The 16462-nt window shown below is 33.5% G+C and overlaps 1 protein-coding gene across 7 annotated transcripts in view; it reads left to right on the top strand.

The window, feature by feature from the left end:
• The window catches only part of ASPH (aspartate beta-hydroxylase), a 114424-nt gene that overhangs the window by 26513 nt on the left and 71449 nt on the right, over positions 1-16462 (top strand). For all 7 annotated transcript variants that reach the window (XM_071420075.1, XM_071420060.1, XM_071420066.1 and 4 more), the window contains 3 exons: positions 13055-13144; positions 14645-14719; positions 15207-15368. In XM_071420075.1, the coding sequence (XP_071276176.1) occupies positions 13055-13144; positions 14645-14719; positions 15207-15368 (327 nt within the window). The remainder of the gene's footprint in view (positions 1-13054; positions 13145-14644; positions 14720-15206; positions 15369-16462) is intronic.

Genomic DNA, 16462 nt, shown 5'->3' with positions numbered 1-16462 from the left:
TTATAAAAATAAATGCTAGTAGATCTGGAATATTACTCAGCAATTGTTAGCAAGTGCAAGAAACTTGCAGTGTCTGAGATGTAGGAAATAAGTAAGCTTGGGTTGTTTTGTTTTGTTTGAGAATTTTATTTATCTTTATTTAGAAGAAGATTTCTTAATTAGAAGATTTGAATTAGAAATAAGAGTTTCATCACTGTTTTGGGATAATATTACCTCTCAATGTGAATTACAAAATTGTCATATAACATTGAATTCTATTGTAGATACTTCAGTAATGGAAATAAATAGCCAAAAAGAGAAGGGAAACATCTGCTATAAGAATTCCATATAATGAAGTTTATACAAAATTTTTAAAAAATGAATTGATAAACTGGGAATATTTCAGGTGCAATTGAGGTGGATTGCTTGAACCACTAGAAGGCTAGAGGCACTGAGGTGATCAGTAAACAGTGTATTAGTTTAATGTGGGCTGCAGATATGAAAGGTGGGCCAACAGTTCTGATTTGATATCATGCAACTTCCTTGTTGGTTTTATTAAGTGTGTAGGCATCTGCTCAAAAACAATTAAGTGGGAATGAAGAATTTGTCAGGGGAGAAGGGATGAGGGGTGGATGCAAAGACATAGTGTAAGTAAATATCTTTGTCAGATACTTCCTTTCTGGAAAACAGTCAGAAGTGTTCAGTCTTGCCTGGGGTTGTTCCTGTTGAGTTAACAATTGAACCCTCACCTGTGGTTCTCTCTGGAAGTTTGGAATAGAGGAGTTTGGTTTTCATGTATTCTCTTAATGGTTGTGTTTACAAGCAGAACTTGGCTAGTAAGGAGGGTGATAAGATGTAGTTGAATGTTCAGTTATATCAGGATGGCAGGCTTTTTTGGGTTGTTTGTTCATTTGTTTTATAAAGGACATTTAAAAGCAAAAAACATTAAGCTGAGTATGATGTGCAAATAAGCAAAGAAAACTGAACAGTATCCCAATTTGCTTGTGAGTCTGCCCACTTAGTTTGAAATTAGTTGAGGAACTTGAAAACTAGATTTTTAGTTTGATTGTTCGTGACTCTAAAAATACAGTCATTAAATTTTTTTAAAGTATTTTTAAAGTGTGGGTTGAAAGCTGTGGCATTTTGACTTCTATTATCTTAGAATAATTGTTTTAGAGAGCAAGGCTGCTGCTTTCTCCTGAAGTTTCTGGTTTGAGAATTTAAAACAGGAGAAAATTAGTAGCAAATAATGTTTTTTTGGAATGTGTGTTTTTTCCAATGTGTGGAAAATATATTGTTTAAGTGATCAGAACTTGCTGGGTTTTATACCTGGCAAGGAATGAAGCTTTACTGATTTTATATTAAATTGGACATGTGGGTTTTATTAGATACCCTCATATACTTTACAATTAATTTATATTTAGTTTTCAGAATGCCAGAAATAAATATCTGTGACTAAAATTGTAGTCTTCCAGTTTCTCCAGTGCTTTTAGAAATCTGTGGGCTGTTTTACTTTGTCATTTGTTGGTAAATGTTTGGTATTTTAATTGCTAGTCTTCAAACAAAATACTGCATTAACCTTCATAGCAAAGCTTTTTCTTGCTTTCTTATGATACTAATCAAAATAAATTTATAGGGGTAAAAACTCTTAATACCCATACATCTGAAATGGTCAAAAACTTTTGGAAGCTTTGAACCCCAGATTTCTGTGACCACCTTCAGCAGTATTTAATTTGAAGGTAAAAGAGTGTTATATGGCAGAGAGAAATCACAATGCTCATAATGTATAGAATAACTTTGAATTGAAGGGAATAAAGGGTACGGAGATTGTTTGCATATCTGTTAAAATTTTTATTGCAAAGATTTTTATCAGTATTTCCCCCTGCCTCCTTTAAAACATTTTCATTATGAGTTAGCCTCGATTGACTGACTATAGAAGAATTCAAATTTTCATTAATGTTATTGGTATAGGTTGCATTTAGATGGCAGCATAGCAGAAGAGTATATTGACACATGAGAACGATTTTAATTTCATTTCATGGTCAGATGGAAGAGGTAAAACCCACCTGTATTGTAAATGTAATTTGGGAGCTGGGGAAAGCTGCTGTGTACAGATCAGTCATTTTGGAGAGATGTGTTACTGAATTCCCTGTTTGGTTTCCATCAGATAAGCAGCTATCATAATGATGTCCCAGTAGCATGAAATAAATTAGGTATTGTCTTTCTCATGGTCAGTTAGGATGTGTGTCTCAAGATGAGGCTAATAAAGGCAAAATTTGCTTGTTGGTTTCTTATATCTGCTCATGCAGGATGCAGCATAAACATCCGTGACTTCAGGGAACAAAAATGCTTTCTGCCATGTGTATCTGATCTGGATTTTCTTCTGACATTAGGCAGTTAAATAAGCAAGACATATTAAAGCAACGTGTGGAGAATATACTGAAGTTTGGTGTTTGGTTGTTTGAGGGGTTTTTATGCTAGTTGTATGAATTAAAATTTGCACTTGGAGAGTTACAGGCTTTGGTAAAACAAGCACTCTGAGCTCAGTTAAAGGTAAGTGGGTGTTAGCTTTCTGTCAGTAAACTAATTTTGTTTAGCAGATGACCTTGTATATGTAATATAGCATATTATAAATGCACAATCATAGCTATAATTATGTGCAGGGGGATATACAAACAATCATCTTTTCTTCTGACTTGCAGCTCTTCTGGAAAAGGAAAATAAAAAGGAGAGAAAAAATGTTAATTATGATTTTGTCTTACAGATTTGTATTTCCTCTTTTGGTACTGCAACTTTAACATATTTTGCTAATTTCTTGTGTGGCTAAGGAGGTTCTTGATGGAACATCATAAATTAAGGCAAGAGTTTGAACACCAGCCCTAGTGTTTTAAAACATGACACTTTATATTCTATTTTCCAGGCTTTGCATAAATTACAGAAGGGTAGCAAGTGCTGTGTCAGCTGCTTGGTGCTAACCTGGCCCATTTGCTTTCTGCAGTAAATGCAAAGTAGCCTCTCCCTTTTTCACATCTAAGTGGAGAAACTACTTTAGTTAGCTTTATTTGTTTCCTGGTGCTGCAGGTTAAAAATGTTTATGCAGGTAGAGGTTGTGGAGAAATTGACTTAGAGGAAATTTTTCACATGGCAAAGCCTTTTGTCTAGCAAGGCTATTAAAGTTTTCAGGATTATTAAGTGAATAAAATAGTATTTGCACATGCCAGGTTGCTCAATATATTATTAAATATGTGAGTGCTATTTGTCAACATCTGGGAAACTGCTGAAAAATTGAGAGCTTTTTGCCTTTTTTTTTTTTTTTTGCAATGCTTATCTTTCTAAGTTAAAATAGTATTTATATATTTTTCTTCTGATGCTCAACTTCTAAATCTCTGTTCTCACTTCATGGTTGTTTGTGGATAATGTTCTTGAATGTTTTTATGGGGAAAAATAGAAGAAATGATTGGACTTTGTTGCAGAATAAGAATGCTTTTAATATTCCTGAGCTTCAAAAGGTCAGTTAAGATAGCTGACCACCTTTAAGCACTGTATGAAAATGACCACTTTGAGAGGATTATTTAATTTATAGAGTGACCATTGGAAGGAGTTATTTAAAAATATTGTAGACCTATGTTAACTTTGAACTCAACTTTTTAATTAACTAACTCAAATAATGGCCATTTCCAAACTTCCACTATACCCACGCTTGATGTTATAAATTGTATATTTTCTTCTTGCATTGCCAGCATTGGACATTTATAATGTGGGATTGAATGGAAAAAAAAAGAAGGAACTTTAAAACTAGGTCAAAACAATTGTGAAGCCCCTTGAATTGGACTTTAGAAAAGAGTCCACAAGTTCAACTACATGATTTATAGAATTCTGGACATTTGCTTGTGTGTCCCTGTGCTGTAAGAGCCTAAGTCTTGGATGAATTCTATTAGGTGCCAGATTTTGTCACAAGCCCTGGACATATCTTGGAAAACCAAGTGGTTTGCACCCATCTTGCTTCAGCATAACTGGGGCTGACAAGTAAAACTTCCCTGTGCTGTAGGGATTTCCCTTTTAGGGATCATGATTGGGTGGGAATCAAGATGTAGCAGGATTTTGGTCCTGTGATTATTGCATAATACTAATGCTTTAAAATATATTATTTTACATACTTCTCTTGTGAACAGATCTATTATTATGTTAAAGTTTACATGATTTCTATAGTAATGTCATGAATTGATAATTTTCTGAGAACTTTAGTGCTATTCATTGCATAAAAGCAGATTGAAACAAAATTACTACTTATGTGAATATTTAACAAGTGAAATAACAGTAATCAGTAACAAGCTATTTTGTAATCTTTCAACATAGTGCATATATGTTAATTTTAAAATAATTTGAAATATCTGTATGATAATTGTTGTGTATATTGATACTTGCAAAATTTTACCATTTTCTTTGTCAACATATGCTTTTAAGAGTATCTCAAAATATCCAGTAATGTTAATTCTAATATGAAAAGTGGGCAGAGGGTGTAAATTTAAATATGGCTTTGTGCAACTTTTCTGAGTACCTTTTATTGTTTATATTTTCACTGATGATGTAAATGAAAGTTGGAGTCTATTTTTCCTTTTATATGAAAAAAAAGTTAACTTATTCTTCCATACACTGCTTAGAAATAGTAAGGCCAAATAATGATTTTAGTCAAGTTAGAGCTCTGGACTTCAGCAATGGTGGTAATCTATGAGGGAGGAGCTCAAAAAGACTCATATCCCAGGTATGAATTTGTAAGGAAATTAATCTTAAACCTGTATTTTCACTGATTAACCTTTTTAAAAACAATTTTGGCCATAATGTCAACACTTGATATTTTGAAAACATGTAATATAGAAGTTAGATGCAAGGTGATTACAGTGACTTTACATTTAAATCCTTTAATTTTATGATTTCATTTTTTTAGTATAGGCTATTAGAGTATTGTTTGTTTTTTCAGATTAAATGTTTATATATGCCACTGTTTAGGTAAGTACTGTTTTCTGGAAATCTAAGCTCATGGTGCAGATGTTCAGTGTAGGTGTTTTGTATGTCTGAATGAGAAGCCTAGTGTTGAGACATAGGAATATCTCTTCTCATTTAATAAGATTATGTATGAGTTTAAAAATACATAGTTACTCTATCTTTTCAGCTTTTCTTTACTTTCTAGTTGGCTTTTAGAGAGCAACTTACATGATTTTTGTGGTTAAAATTGCTGTATTTGTGGGATTTAAGTCTTAATCCACAGCATCATGATAGTGATAATCCAGTCTCTTTTAATGGTATTAAAAAGGTGAAGCTAAATGTTACTTGTAGTTTTGGAAAGGCTTCTGCCTTTATGCCTCTTGTGGTACTAGCTATAGAGTACAAGCAAGAGGCTGACTGCTCTCAGTTTGTTAGCTACAATGGTAAAAGACTAACTGTCTTAAGGAGTCTGAAGTAATGCAGTTAAATATTTTAACTTATGAACTGGTAACTGCTTTTTAGACCTGAGCAATACCTTTATTATTTGCTCAATAGCAAAACATTTATTTTCCTTTGGATAAAGAAACATATGTTGTAATTTATTGTAAGAAAACAGTCAGTTTATATACTCTGCAATACCTGTGTACTTGAAGGCCTTTTGAGTTAACATGTTAATAAAATACTTATAAAATTTTATAGAAGCATAAATTAGTGCATTTAAGAGGCAACTGGCAAATACTTTGCAGAGAAATCAGAGGGGGTTGTTGGTTATAATTATGTGTCAGCACTTGTCTGGAGAGAACTGAGCAATCTCCAAGTCAAGATGCTTCACAAGTAGCATCTGGTAATGTGGTACTTTTCTTTGCTTAGTCTTTCACATCAGTACTTGTGATGGTCCTGCAACTGAAGTTGCTTTATTTTTAATGAGTTAATATTTTGTATTTTTCCATAGCATTGTAGTGTGCTATGTAAAGTGAACTTTTTACATAAGATGGCAGGTTGGAAAATTTAATGTCAAGTTTATTAAATACCACAAATATGCTCATAACCTATTTCCATTTTGCAACTAATTAGGTGAGGAGCCAGGAGGGGTAGCCAAGAAAAAAACTAAACTCAAAGGTATTTTTAATGTTCTTTTTCATGCGGAACTTTATGCAGATAAGGATGTATGAAATGCATGTGCATTACAAATACCAACTGTGGGTTATAATGTTTACTAATACTAGCTATGTTGGCTAAATATTTTCTAATGGTGCAGCAAATATTGTTCTTGCAATTTCTCAGTATTTTCTTTTACTACTGATTGAAATTCAGTGGCAATGCGAGCGCTTTCCTAACTAGAAATGATATTTCGTTTGTGTGGATTTTTTTTACAACAAATGTCTTGCTTGGATTGTAAGTAGTTTATGATAACCTGATATTCTGCATGTTTTTAAGTAAGATTTTGCTCTGTATGAAATCCTCTTTGTTATCTTCCATGAATTCATGATACCATTACTATATTGCAAGTGGCCTTGAGTGCCTTAATTCTTCTAAGGCTGTACTTTAATGGTTTCATCTATTTTTTTTCCTGTGAGAATTGAAATTTAGGCAAAGTCCAATAACTTCCCCTTTAATATTATTTGCAGGATTGATTGCAACATTTTCTGAAAGCTTAGTGTGGGATAGCTTGCAACCAATTTATGCCATATATTTATTTATAATTACATTGCTGTATGAGCAGGTCATAGTGTTGAAGACAAAAAAAAGCTAATTAGCAACAGCAAACACCAAGGTGCAAGGTGTACTTCAGGTGTGTAGCTTTTTATATCTGCTCAGTTACCTTTGGGCAGCATGAGGCTATGGAAACAGACTATGTCACATTAACCATACAGACTGCATACAGACTGCAAGGTGTTTTTTCCTAGCAGTATATGAAAAATGCATGCTATTCACCATACAAACCTTCATGAGGAAAAACGTGTATTCGCTAAGGAAAGTTTGCTGCTCATTCCAGTGTGGCTTTTCTCAGCATCTTGCATCAAGTTGAAATTTTTAGCATTTGTTCCACATTGTGCTTGGTATAACTTGGTTGCAAACTGCATGTTTCAGAGACTGTAATAACTGTCACTTAGCAATTCTTTCCTGAGTTTTGGATTATTTTTCAGTGTTTGATATGAGAATAAATAAATGGCATATTTCAAATGTTTTATGTCAAAAACCATTTGGAAGGAAATATGATGTCATTCCCTTTAGACCGAACTATGTAATTGAATTGCTCACTCCACAGAAACGTTACACAGCAGCTAGAGGCAGACCTGCTTTTTTGCCTCAACAGACTGCAGTTTCTCGCAAAAGTCTGAATAAAAATAGAGCTGTTTATATGTAGAAGTCATTATCACTTTCTTAATAATGTGGGAGTATTAATTTCAAAATTAAATGCAAATACTGGATACAGATTTAATGAAAAATCTCTGAATTTTATTGAATTAAAATTCCTTATTCTAGAGAATTCTATTGGTACTGACAAATATTTTCAAAACTATGGCAAAATGGAAGTAAATATTGAACATTAAATATTGAACATAAATTTCAAGGCTTCTTTTCTGATTGTTTTATGACATATTATCTGTATACCCTGTCACAGCCAAATGGTAATTGAAGTAGAGAAGCACAAGTGACACAACTTCAAAAGTAAAATAAAGAAAAAAATGTTACTGATAACTGAAAAACAAAGTTGTAAGAACCAATTTACAATTATTGCTTTGATTTATTTCACTGAGTTTAGTCTAAGCCAGCTAACTTTTTTGGACTTGATTTAATTAATCAAGACATTGCTGTTTCTTATTACTTGTACTTCTCAATATGTACTTCAGTTGCCTTTTTTAAGTCTTTGCTTAATATGAGGTAGCAATATCAGTAAACCATTGTATTATAAATTTGTGTAATAACGTTTGTAACTGTTACGCTCTTGTCCAAGGCTCAAAATTTATTCTGATTTTCCACGCTCACAGGCAAAAGTGGTTTTAGCATTCTGCAGAAGTTAGCAGTAAGATAATAGAGGCATGGTTTTCTCTAGATTAACACTTCATTTGGATGCAGCTGCAGTATAAGCCAAGGTTATTTGCTGGCTGCATGGTGTGAGATGTTCCTAAAAGTTTAAAACTAATTTGTTTCAATTGCTTAAAGCTTAGGAGTTAACTATACAAGTTTAAATCTAACAAACATTAAATAATAATTTGATCAAAGCTTCTACATGGCTGTTCATAAGATGTTTTTTGGCTTAAGAATGGTTCTCTTATTGAACATTTCCTCTTTTTTAAATGAAAAACTAAAAAGTAAAAGAAGCTATTAAAGAATCACTCAAGAAGTTAAGGGAGAAGCAGGAATCCAAAAAGGAGGAAAATGAAGAAGAAAAAAAGAAAACCAGGAAAGGAAAAGATGCCACTGATCAAAAGGACAAGAAAGCTGTTGATATGAATAAATTAAAGAAAAATTCTGACAAGGCTAAAAGAGACAGAGGAAAGGAAAAAGGCCTAGACAAAAGTATGAAATCCAAGGAGACTACAAAAAGATCAGCCAGTGAAAAGGATGGCACCGTTCAGGTGGGGAAAAGACAAAGAAACAAAAAAGATAGTTAAAGGTAATCCAAGGAAGACAAGAAAGAAAAGAAATAAACAAGAGTTCCTATTCTGCTAATGAGGAACAGACCTCAAGAATGTAAAATTCAGCATATTATATGAATGTAGTAAAAATGGCAATAAGAAAATAATGTTTTCTGGAAATAAGTGTGAACAAAGGCTATATATAATATTTTTTTAAAAACTGTTCAGTGTGTACTGATATTATAAACACAAAGCAGAAACATCTGCTGTGAAACTCAAGTATGTACATGTGTTAATGTGCCTGGCTACCAATGTGTATTGAAAACATTCAAATGTCAGATTGATGCCAGTTACTTCAAGTCTACTCTAAATATGGGTTTGGGGTCTTCTGATTGTTTTTTTTTCTTTCCGTGTTTACTTGTATTTGCTTGATGTGAAGATGAAAGTCAAATGTTCTATATAAAATGCAAGTTTAAAAGCAATATTAACAGGCTTATCTGGACACACGTAGTGGAAACTCATAAAATATTTCTATTTCACAGAAACAACCAAGAGGTGCATTAGTGGACTGTAGTGTCCATTATTAACCCAATAAATGTAACTTATTCTCTGCCAAATTCTTTCCCTAAGGAAACTGGGTTTTTTTCCTGAAAAAACTATTTTGTACACAAATAGTCAAACCAACTTCAGAGTTGCACTTTATTGTGAGACCTTAGGGTATACTCAATCAAAATGTTCCTACATTTTGTCTTTTGATCCCATGACAATATGTTTCTGGTTTTCTTCCATTCCCTATTTACTTATTTTATTTCTTTATATTTGTGTTGGAAATCTTGATTCATTATCACTTTTTTTATTCAACTGTGTCCTGATTTTTTTCCAAGTTTGACAGCCTTTTGGTAAGGAATACTGATGAAAATTAGGCCATCTATTTCATCATTGATAAGTATTGTTGTATTCCAATTACATGTAAGATGTGATATGCTAGTACTACTCTATTCTGGTTGAACTTGTTTAGAGAGCAGCTTGGGTATTTTGCAGCTATTATCTTCTTCAACACTTTCAAGTGCATGATGCTTCTATAAGCAAAATCTTGTGTTAGTTTGTTCTTACAGCTTCTGTATTTTCAGCATCAATGAAGGATTTATTCAGCAGTCTCATTAGAGTAAATTAAGTTGCAAAAACATTTCTGCAGAGATAATAGAGAGATTTCAGAATATTTTGAATCTATGGTTGCTGTCAAGTTTGTCTAGAAATGAATATTTTCCAAATAAATTTGAAAGCAAGTATATTGTATGGAACTGCACAATATAATTACACAGGATTCAGAACAACATTTGTAATGGAAGTTTAAGATTATTTCTTGATGTACTGCAGTGTAAGTTTCAGGAAAACAAAACAAAGGAGTGAAATTGAGAATGAGTATATATATGCATGTGGATGGTAATTTAAGATTGAAGTCCTGAAGGTTAATTCTCTTTTTGGTTTTGCTAAAATTTTGTGTATAACACTTGGCAATACACTTAGCTCAGCCGTTCCATACATATGTCTGCATCATGCTTTGATCCCTAGAATTCTAAGGTGTGATAATAAGGTTAAAGATGATTTGATTTTTTTTTTTTAGAGAAAATGAAACCTTCAAGCAGTTGTGAAAAATAGTTCAAATTAAAGCTGTAGAAAACAGTACAGTATCTTAAGATTCTGGCTGTGATAATTAACAGAGGTGATCTACTCTGAGGTATATTCTAAATACTTATAAATTCATGAGGGGGGATGGAAGAGATGTGCATTGTGAACATTACAATTCTTAGCAAAAAAATATGAGAGAATGAAGATCTAATAAATGCACCTTCATAATGAACATTCTCTGTTAGGTTTTGGTGATGATAGATATACTTTTTACCCTTGCTTTGCTAAGTGTTAAAATGCCTATTTGACCAGAGGAGCATTCAAATCACACTTCTCAAGGATGGTGGCACAATGGTATGGTGCACATCACTTTTTATTTTCTCCTGTAATGTGCCAGAACTTTTAGCTGTGTGGGAGTGAAATTTCAAATGAATTGCTGTTCTGATCAACATATTGTATCTGTGACCCAAAGTTTATGTGGTTCTGGAAAGATTGGGTTGTTTTTTTTTTTCCTTTCCAAAGAAACTTTTATTTGAGCAGCACTCAGGGGTTTACAGACAGCCACAAAATAAAGTATTTTTGCTCCAGACATCTGTTGTCTTGTTGTATATCTCTATGAAGTATTGTCATTAAACTGAATGCAACAAGTCACCACATTAGCTCAAAAAATGCACCAGGCAAGTAAAAGCTAAATGCAATTTTAATAAACAGAGGAGAGAAAATAATATCTTACAAAAAGTAAATTATTTGGTATATTACCTACTTGACAAGATTGAATAGAAATCAGTGTTAAGCACAATAGACGTGTATAAAAAGCTTGAAGGTTAAATTGAGAAATGTGCAAGTGAAACAAAGACACTTGTTGGTTCCTTCTTTCCTGTTAAGTACCCATAGTTCTTGTTTGGTGTGGAGTATTGGCTGTCTTTTGAAATGCTTTGAATTCATTTTTGTTCATGAAGCAGAGTATGTGGATCTGAACATGGGGGTGACTTATTGAGGATACAAAAACATATTTAAAGCAGTGTATGTGTAAAGTAACTGAACTGTGTTTGTGAAAGCAAGGTGGCTGTTTCCATGCTTATGGATTCTGGAGTGTGAGAGCAGTTAATATGACTTACTAGTTTTGTCTCCATCCTAAGATGATTGTAGAAGGAAGTAACTTCTTACTCTTGTAGCCATTAATAGTCCTGCAGGAAAAGATGAATGTCTTAATAATATTTTTTAATATTCTAATAATTCTAATATGTCTTAATAATATATTTTAATATTCTAAGTGGGTGGTTTTTTAATGACAGAAGAAAATTGGCCAAAAATTAAGTGTAAATTTGGCATTTTTCTTTAGCTTCTCATTTTGACTCCAAAGCGGTGGACTCTTAGTTACACTACTTTGGGATGCAGCCCAACTACCCATCTTTAAATAATTGAAATTTAAATAATAATAATATAAATATAAAATAATTTATTTAAATAATATTAAATAATAAGATAGACCTGATTCTGTTGTCCTGTCACCATTACTTGAAATAAATACATGCTTTTCTCACAATGCATAAAATTATATCTCTACACAAATTTGGTTTGAGACATATTAGTCCAATTTGCATTGAGATATGTTTGACTCCAATAGAAATGTGGTAATTACTATTTTTTAATTGTACTTACTTGAAATATAATATTTATCCACTTAAGAGTTGCTCTTACAAGATTGCTAGTACTACAGGAGTGTTCATTATAGTTTATCCTCTGCTTTCTTACGTTCTATCTTTTCTATTAATTTCCATGTATACAGCTGTTGAAAAACTAGTTTGCTTTGGGCAGTGGTGTTTGTTGAGAAAGGAGTCTTACCTTAATTGACCTTGGATGTAGGATTATGAGCAAATGCCATTTGGAAGGGACTTTGGGAGATCCTTATTCCAACATCTTTCTCAAAACAGGGTCATTTCAGAGGAATGACCAGGTTGCTCTGGCCATTTCCCAGTGTGGTCTTTCAAACCTCCAAGGATGGGAATGCACAGCCTCTCTGCAGTCCTTTCCACTGATTTCAGTGCCCTCATAGAGGAGGGGGGTTGTGGGTGTGTGAGTTTTTTCTTATGCCCAGTCTGAACCTCTTGTAGAAGTTTTGCTTGAACCCTCTTAAAGGAGAGTTGAGAGGAGAATTAGTCTAATACCAACACATTCTTGACCATATGGTGTCTTAAGATGAGACATGATCTAGCACAGCTGTATCTTTATCTCCTGCCATGATGATGGTGCTGATCGTTACATTTATTGATTGCTTTCTTTTCATTGTGTTTTGATCTAGAAAGAGACTGTGATATAGTCACAATCTTAGTGATAAAATTGCATCAGTCATACTTTTTCGATAGTCATTTAGTTGTCAAACTAATCTTAATCACATCTTCTAAGATGTAACACGTGAATTTTAAGTAATTCTTATTATGTGCAGCTTTTTGTAAAGTTCAAATTAGTTCTTCATAGAACCTATGAAATTTATCATATGAAGCACTTTTTGCCACTTATTTTAGGGCAGAAACAGAGAGAAAAATTTGCTGCCCGTTTTTTTACCGGATACTGAATAAATGTTGAGAATACCATAGTCATTTGTTCAGTTACTTTGAAATAAAAGCAAGTGCTTAAATTTCTGTCCCTTTTTACCTCCTCATTCTATGTTTGTCTTCTAAACATCTTTGTTTACTATCTGAATATGCTTTAGTCTTTTTGTATATCACTGTATATTATGACAACCCTGTAATCGTGATTGTTTGAATGCATTTTTGGAGACTGTAACATCAGTTAATTTAATTGAAAGAACTTTCTTATGTTATAACTGAATCAGTTCAAAAAGGGCATAAAGTTAACTTTATAACTGAAAAATGCAGGCCTTAAAGAAAGATCTGTCCCAGCACAGCCAGCATCACCAGAATCTGAGGAGACTGTCCAGCCTGCTGAAAAGTCATATGTCGAATCAGGTAAGACCTTTTGTCAATTTTAGACTAAACAAAAGACATGATACTTCATTTGAACTATAGTTCTGTGTCATTAACATGCAAACTCTTTTATAGATTTTGTGTTGCTTTTTTACTGAAGTTTATTTAACAGGTATCATTGTTTTTAACTTTGTATAAATCACTGACCGTGAAAACTGTAAAATTTCATGGTTACTATTGTAGGCGTATCACATCAGAATAACTTTCTGATGATGTATGGTTGTGGTTTAGATTGATTTCCAACTTATATCCAGCCAGAATAACAGCAAATTCTTCACCTTAAAAAGAAACAAAACCCTCTCAACAACCAACTTAGTAAGATAATAAAGTATTCACTTTTCTGCTAAAACTACTAATATATAATAAGTACAATAAATGGAGCTCCTACTGTTAAAAAAATAATCTAGACATTTTTAAAGCCCTATACTATTAGTGGAAGGTATTACCATTTAGAGGGATTCAAGAATAAATATTTTACATGTCACATTTCACATGAGTGATTTGCATTAGTGTTATTCAGAGAGTACATGTTTTTTCCACGTTATTGAAGAGGCTTATCCTATGTGATGTTTATGTGAACCTGATACATAAATATATAAATTTGGAGCATATGGCCAGTGGAATCTATGGAATATAGATTTTGCTTCAAAAGACTTGCATTACTTTTCTTAGGATATAAATTATAAAATATATCAAGATATGGTTTCCTGGTTGGGTGGTTTTCTTTATGTGTGTGTGGTTTTTGGTTTTGTGGGACCATTTTTTGTAACTGGTGCCATTTTGGATCCTTATTTGAAAATGCAGCTGTTACCTGGTTTACAGCTTTTTTGTCAGATGTGTCATTGTAGGGTTTCTCAATGTTAATTTCAGGACATTTATATGAAGACAACACTTCATACAAATTCCTATTATGTCCTGAGCTGGTGTGTTGGATGGCAATCACTTGTCCACGAAACCAGTTTGTGATTTCTCCTGGCAGTTTGTAGCAGAACAAGACCTTGATACTGTAATGTATCTATTTTCCCTGTTTATAAAGTTGATAGGACCCTACTTCTGCAACTCACATTTTGTTGTCAAATATGACTTCCTAGTGCTGCTGCCTAAATTGTAGGAAGATAATGGATGAAAGTATTAGTAAATTAATTCCTTAGAAGAGAGTTCTTGGTTTGAGTAGTTACCTGATGTTGTTACTACTCCTGGAAAAATATATGTGAAAAAATGCAGTGTAGATAAATTCTTCCAATTCATCTTCAGATGGACGAATCTGATGTGATTGTTGCATACTTTCTATATTGGAGAATAAGCAAGACAAAGTTGTTTTTCTAATTGTGTGAGTTGCAGAGGTTCACCAGGTCAGTCTCTAGGGAACTTTGTGAAAGGGATTAAGAACATTATGGAGCCTACTAAAAGCTGCAAGCCTTGAGTTAATGTTTAGATTTTGCCTTTTGCACTTAACTTCACTGCAATTTATAATCCTTTTAGAGCACAAGACTGCTGACATAGAATTGGAAGAGGAGATTCAATCTGTTCTTCATGAAGCTCTCCATTCCCATCCTGGTAATGTATTAACACTTAGAAACCACTGAAGAGTTTATAAATACTGCCATAGGATAGATGAATCTCAGAGTCTGGTTTTGGTATGCACTTAAAGCACTTTTGCCTGCATAAAGCATTCAAATCAGCTCATTTGTAATTTTCAAAACAATTCAGAGAGTTCAGTCCAAATCCTAAAACTGTGTCTTCTTACCCAGACTTGTTTGGCAGTAATAGCTGAAATCATTTATTTAACAAAAGCTTCCTCAAAACACTGTATAGAGGCAAGAGTGGACAGAGCAGAGTTGGCCTTTATGGTGAGCAAAGAAGGTCCTGGCAAGTTGGGTTTAATGCTGGACTGTGCAGATAAGTTTTCTATAACTCCCCATTCCCTTTGGAGACTAGCTGGAAAGCACAAAGGGTGTACTGAGGACTGAATATTTGCTAGTAATAGAATACACCAAAGAGAATGTATTCAATTTATTCATTAACAATCTGCATTATTGATTAGGAGAGAGACATGAAGATGTAGATGAAAGTGTAAGTGACCAGTGGCAAGTAAAGGAAGAAATACATGGAGAAACTTTTGAAGCGCCTGCAACAGATGACATGCTCAGAGAATTTGAGACTGAAATTTCAGAAGCATATGAGACACCAGACTCAGTTCAGAAAGGTATTTGAATGACTAAATACATTTAAAATAAATCTATAAAAGAAAACCCAAACTAAACAAATGAAAAATGTGTCTCATTAAAACCTGGACTTGTAATTTCTGCTTAAAACAGAGCCTTAGGAAGTCTCAACAGAGCCTTAGGAAGTGTCAGGATTATTTAGCAAATGCATATATTTTAAGTCAAAATGGAATATTTTATTGCTATGTGTTTTGCAATCCAGATAATTGTATATTATTAATTGCTACTCTATGGGCTTTCAACAAAATTATTCTGTGCTCCAATATGCATATCTCTTCTCAGTAGAGATATGAATATAATCATATAGAATGGTTTTGGTTGAAAGGGGCTTTAAAGATCACCTAGTTCTAACCCTTCTGGCACAAAGGACACCTTTCTCTAGACCAGATTATTCCAAGCCCCATCTAGCCTGGCCTTGAACACTCCAGGAATGAGGCATTCTCAGCTTCTCTGGGCAACTGTTTCCTGAAGCACTCAGTGCTTCATCACCCTGACACTGAAGAAGTTTTACTTTATATGCAATCTAAACCTGCTCCCTTTCAGTTTGAAGCCAAAACCCCTTTCCTAATCAATACATGCCCTTGTAAAAAAAATCCCTCTTCAGCTTCTTTGTCCCCTTAAGATACTGAAAGGCTGCAGTTAGGTCATCCCAGAGTATTTTTTCCTCCAGGCTGAGCCTCAGTTCTCAGCCTTTTCTCACACCTTTGCAGATGAGTTCCATGTCTAGTTTTTCATCTACCAGCACCTCCAAGTGCTTCTTGGTGTGGCTGCTCTCAATCTGTTCATTCCCCATCAGTAAAACCTGTATGGAGTCTGCTTCTGTACCTTTGGGTTTATTAAATTGAATTTGAGTTTATTAACACTGTCTTTTCTATACTTTATTCTCATTCTTCTTTCATTCAAATATGGCTCCCTAAGAGCATTAATTATATTTAAGTCCTGCAGAGATGAATACATCATATAAAGATGCTCCTATTTTGTCACATTGGGGCATTTACTGGATGATGAAAATTGAAGTCAAAATATTAAAGCAGTTATATGATCTAAATCCAACTAGGGGGAAATTTTTCTGAAT

Source organism: Agelaius tricolor, unplaced genomic scaffold, assembly GCF_023055355.1.
Source record: "Agelaius tricolor isolate 1412-34295 unplaced genomic scaffold, bAgeTri1.0.p SCAF_2, whole genome shotgun sequence".
Lineage (NCBI taxonomy): Eukaryota > Metazoa > Chordata > Aves > Passeriformes > Icteridae > Agelaius > Agelaius tricolor.
This window is presented reverse-complemented; position numbering and strand designations above follow the sequence as displayed.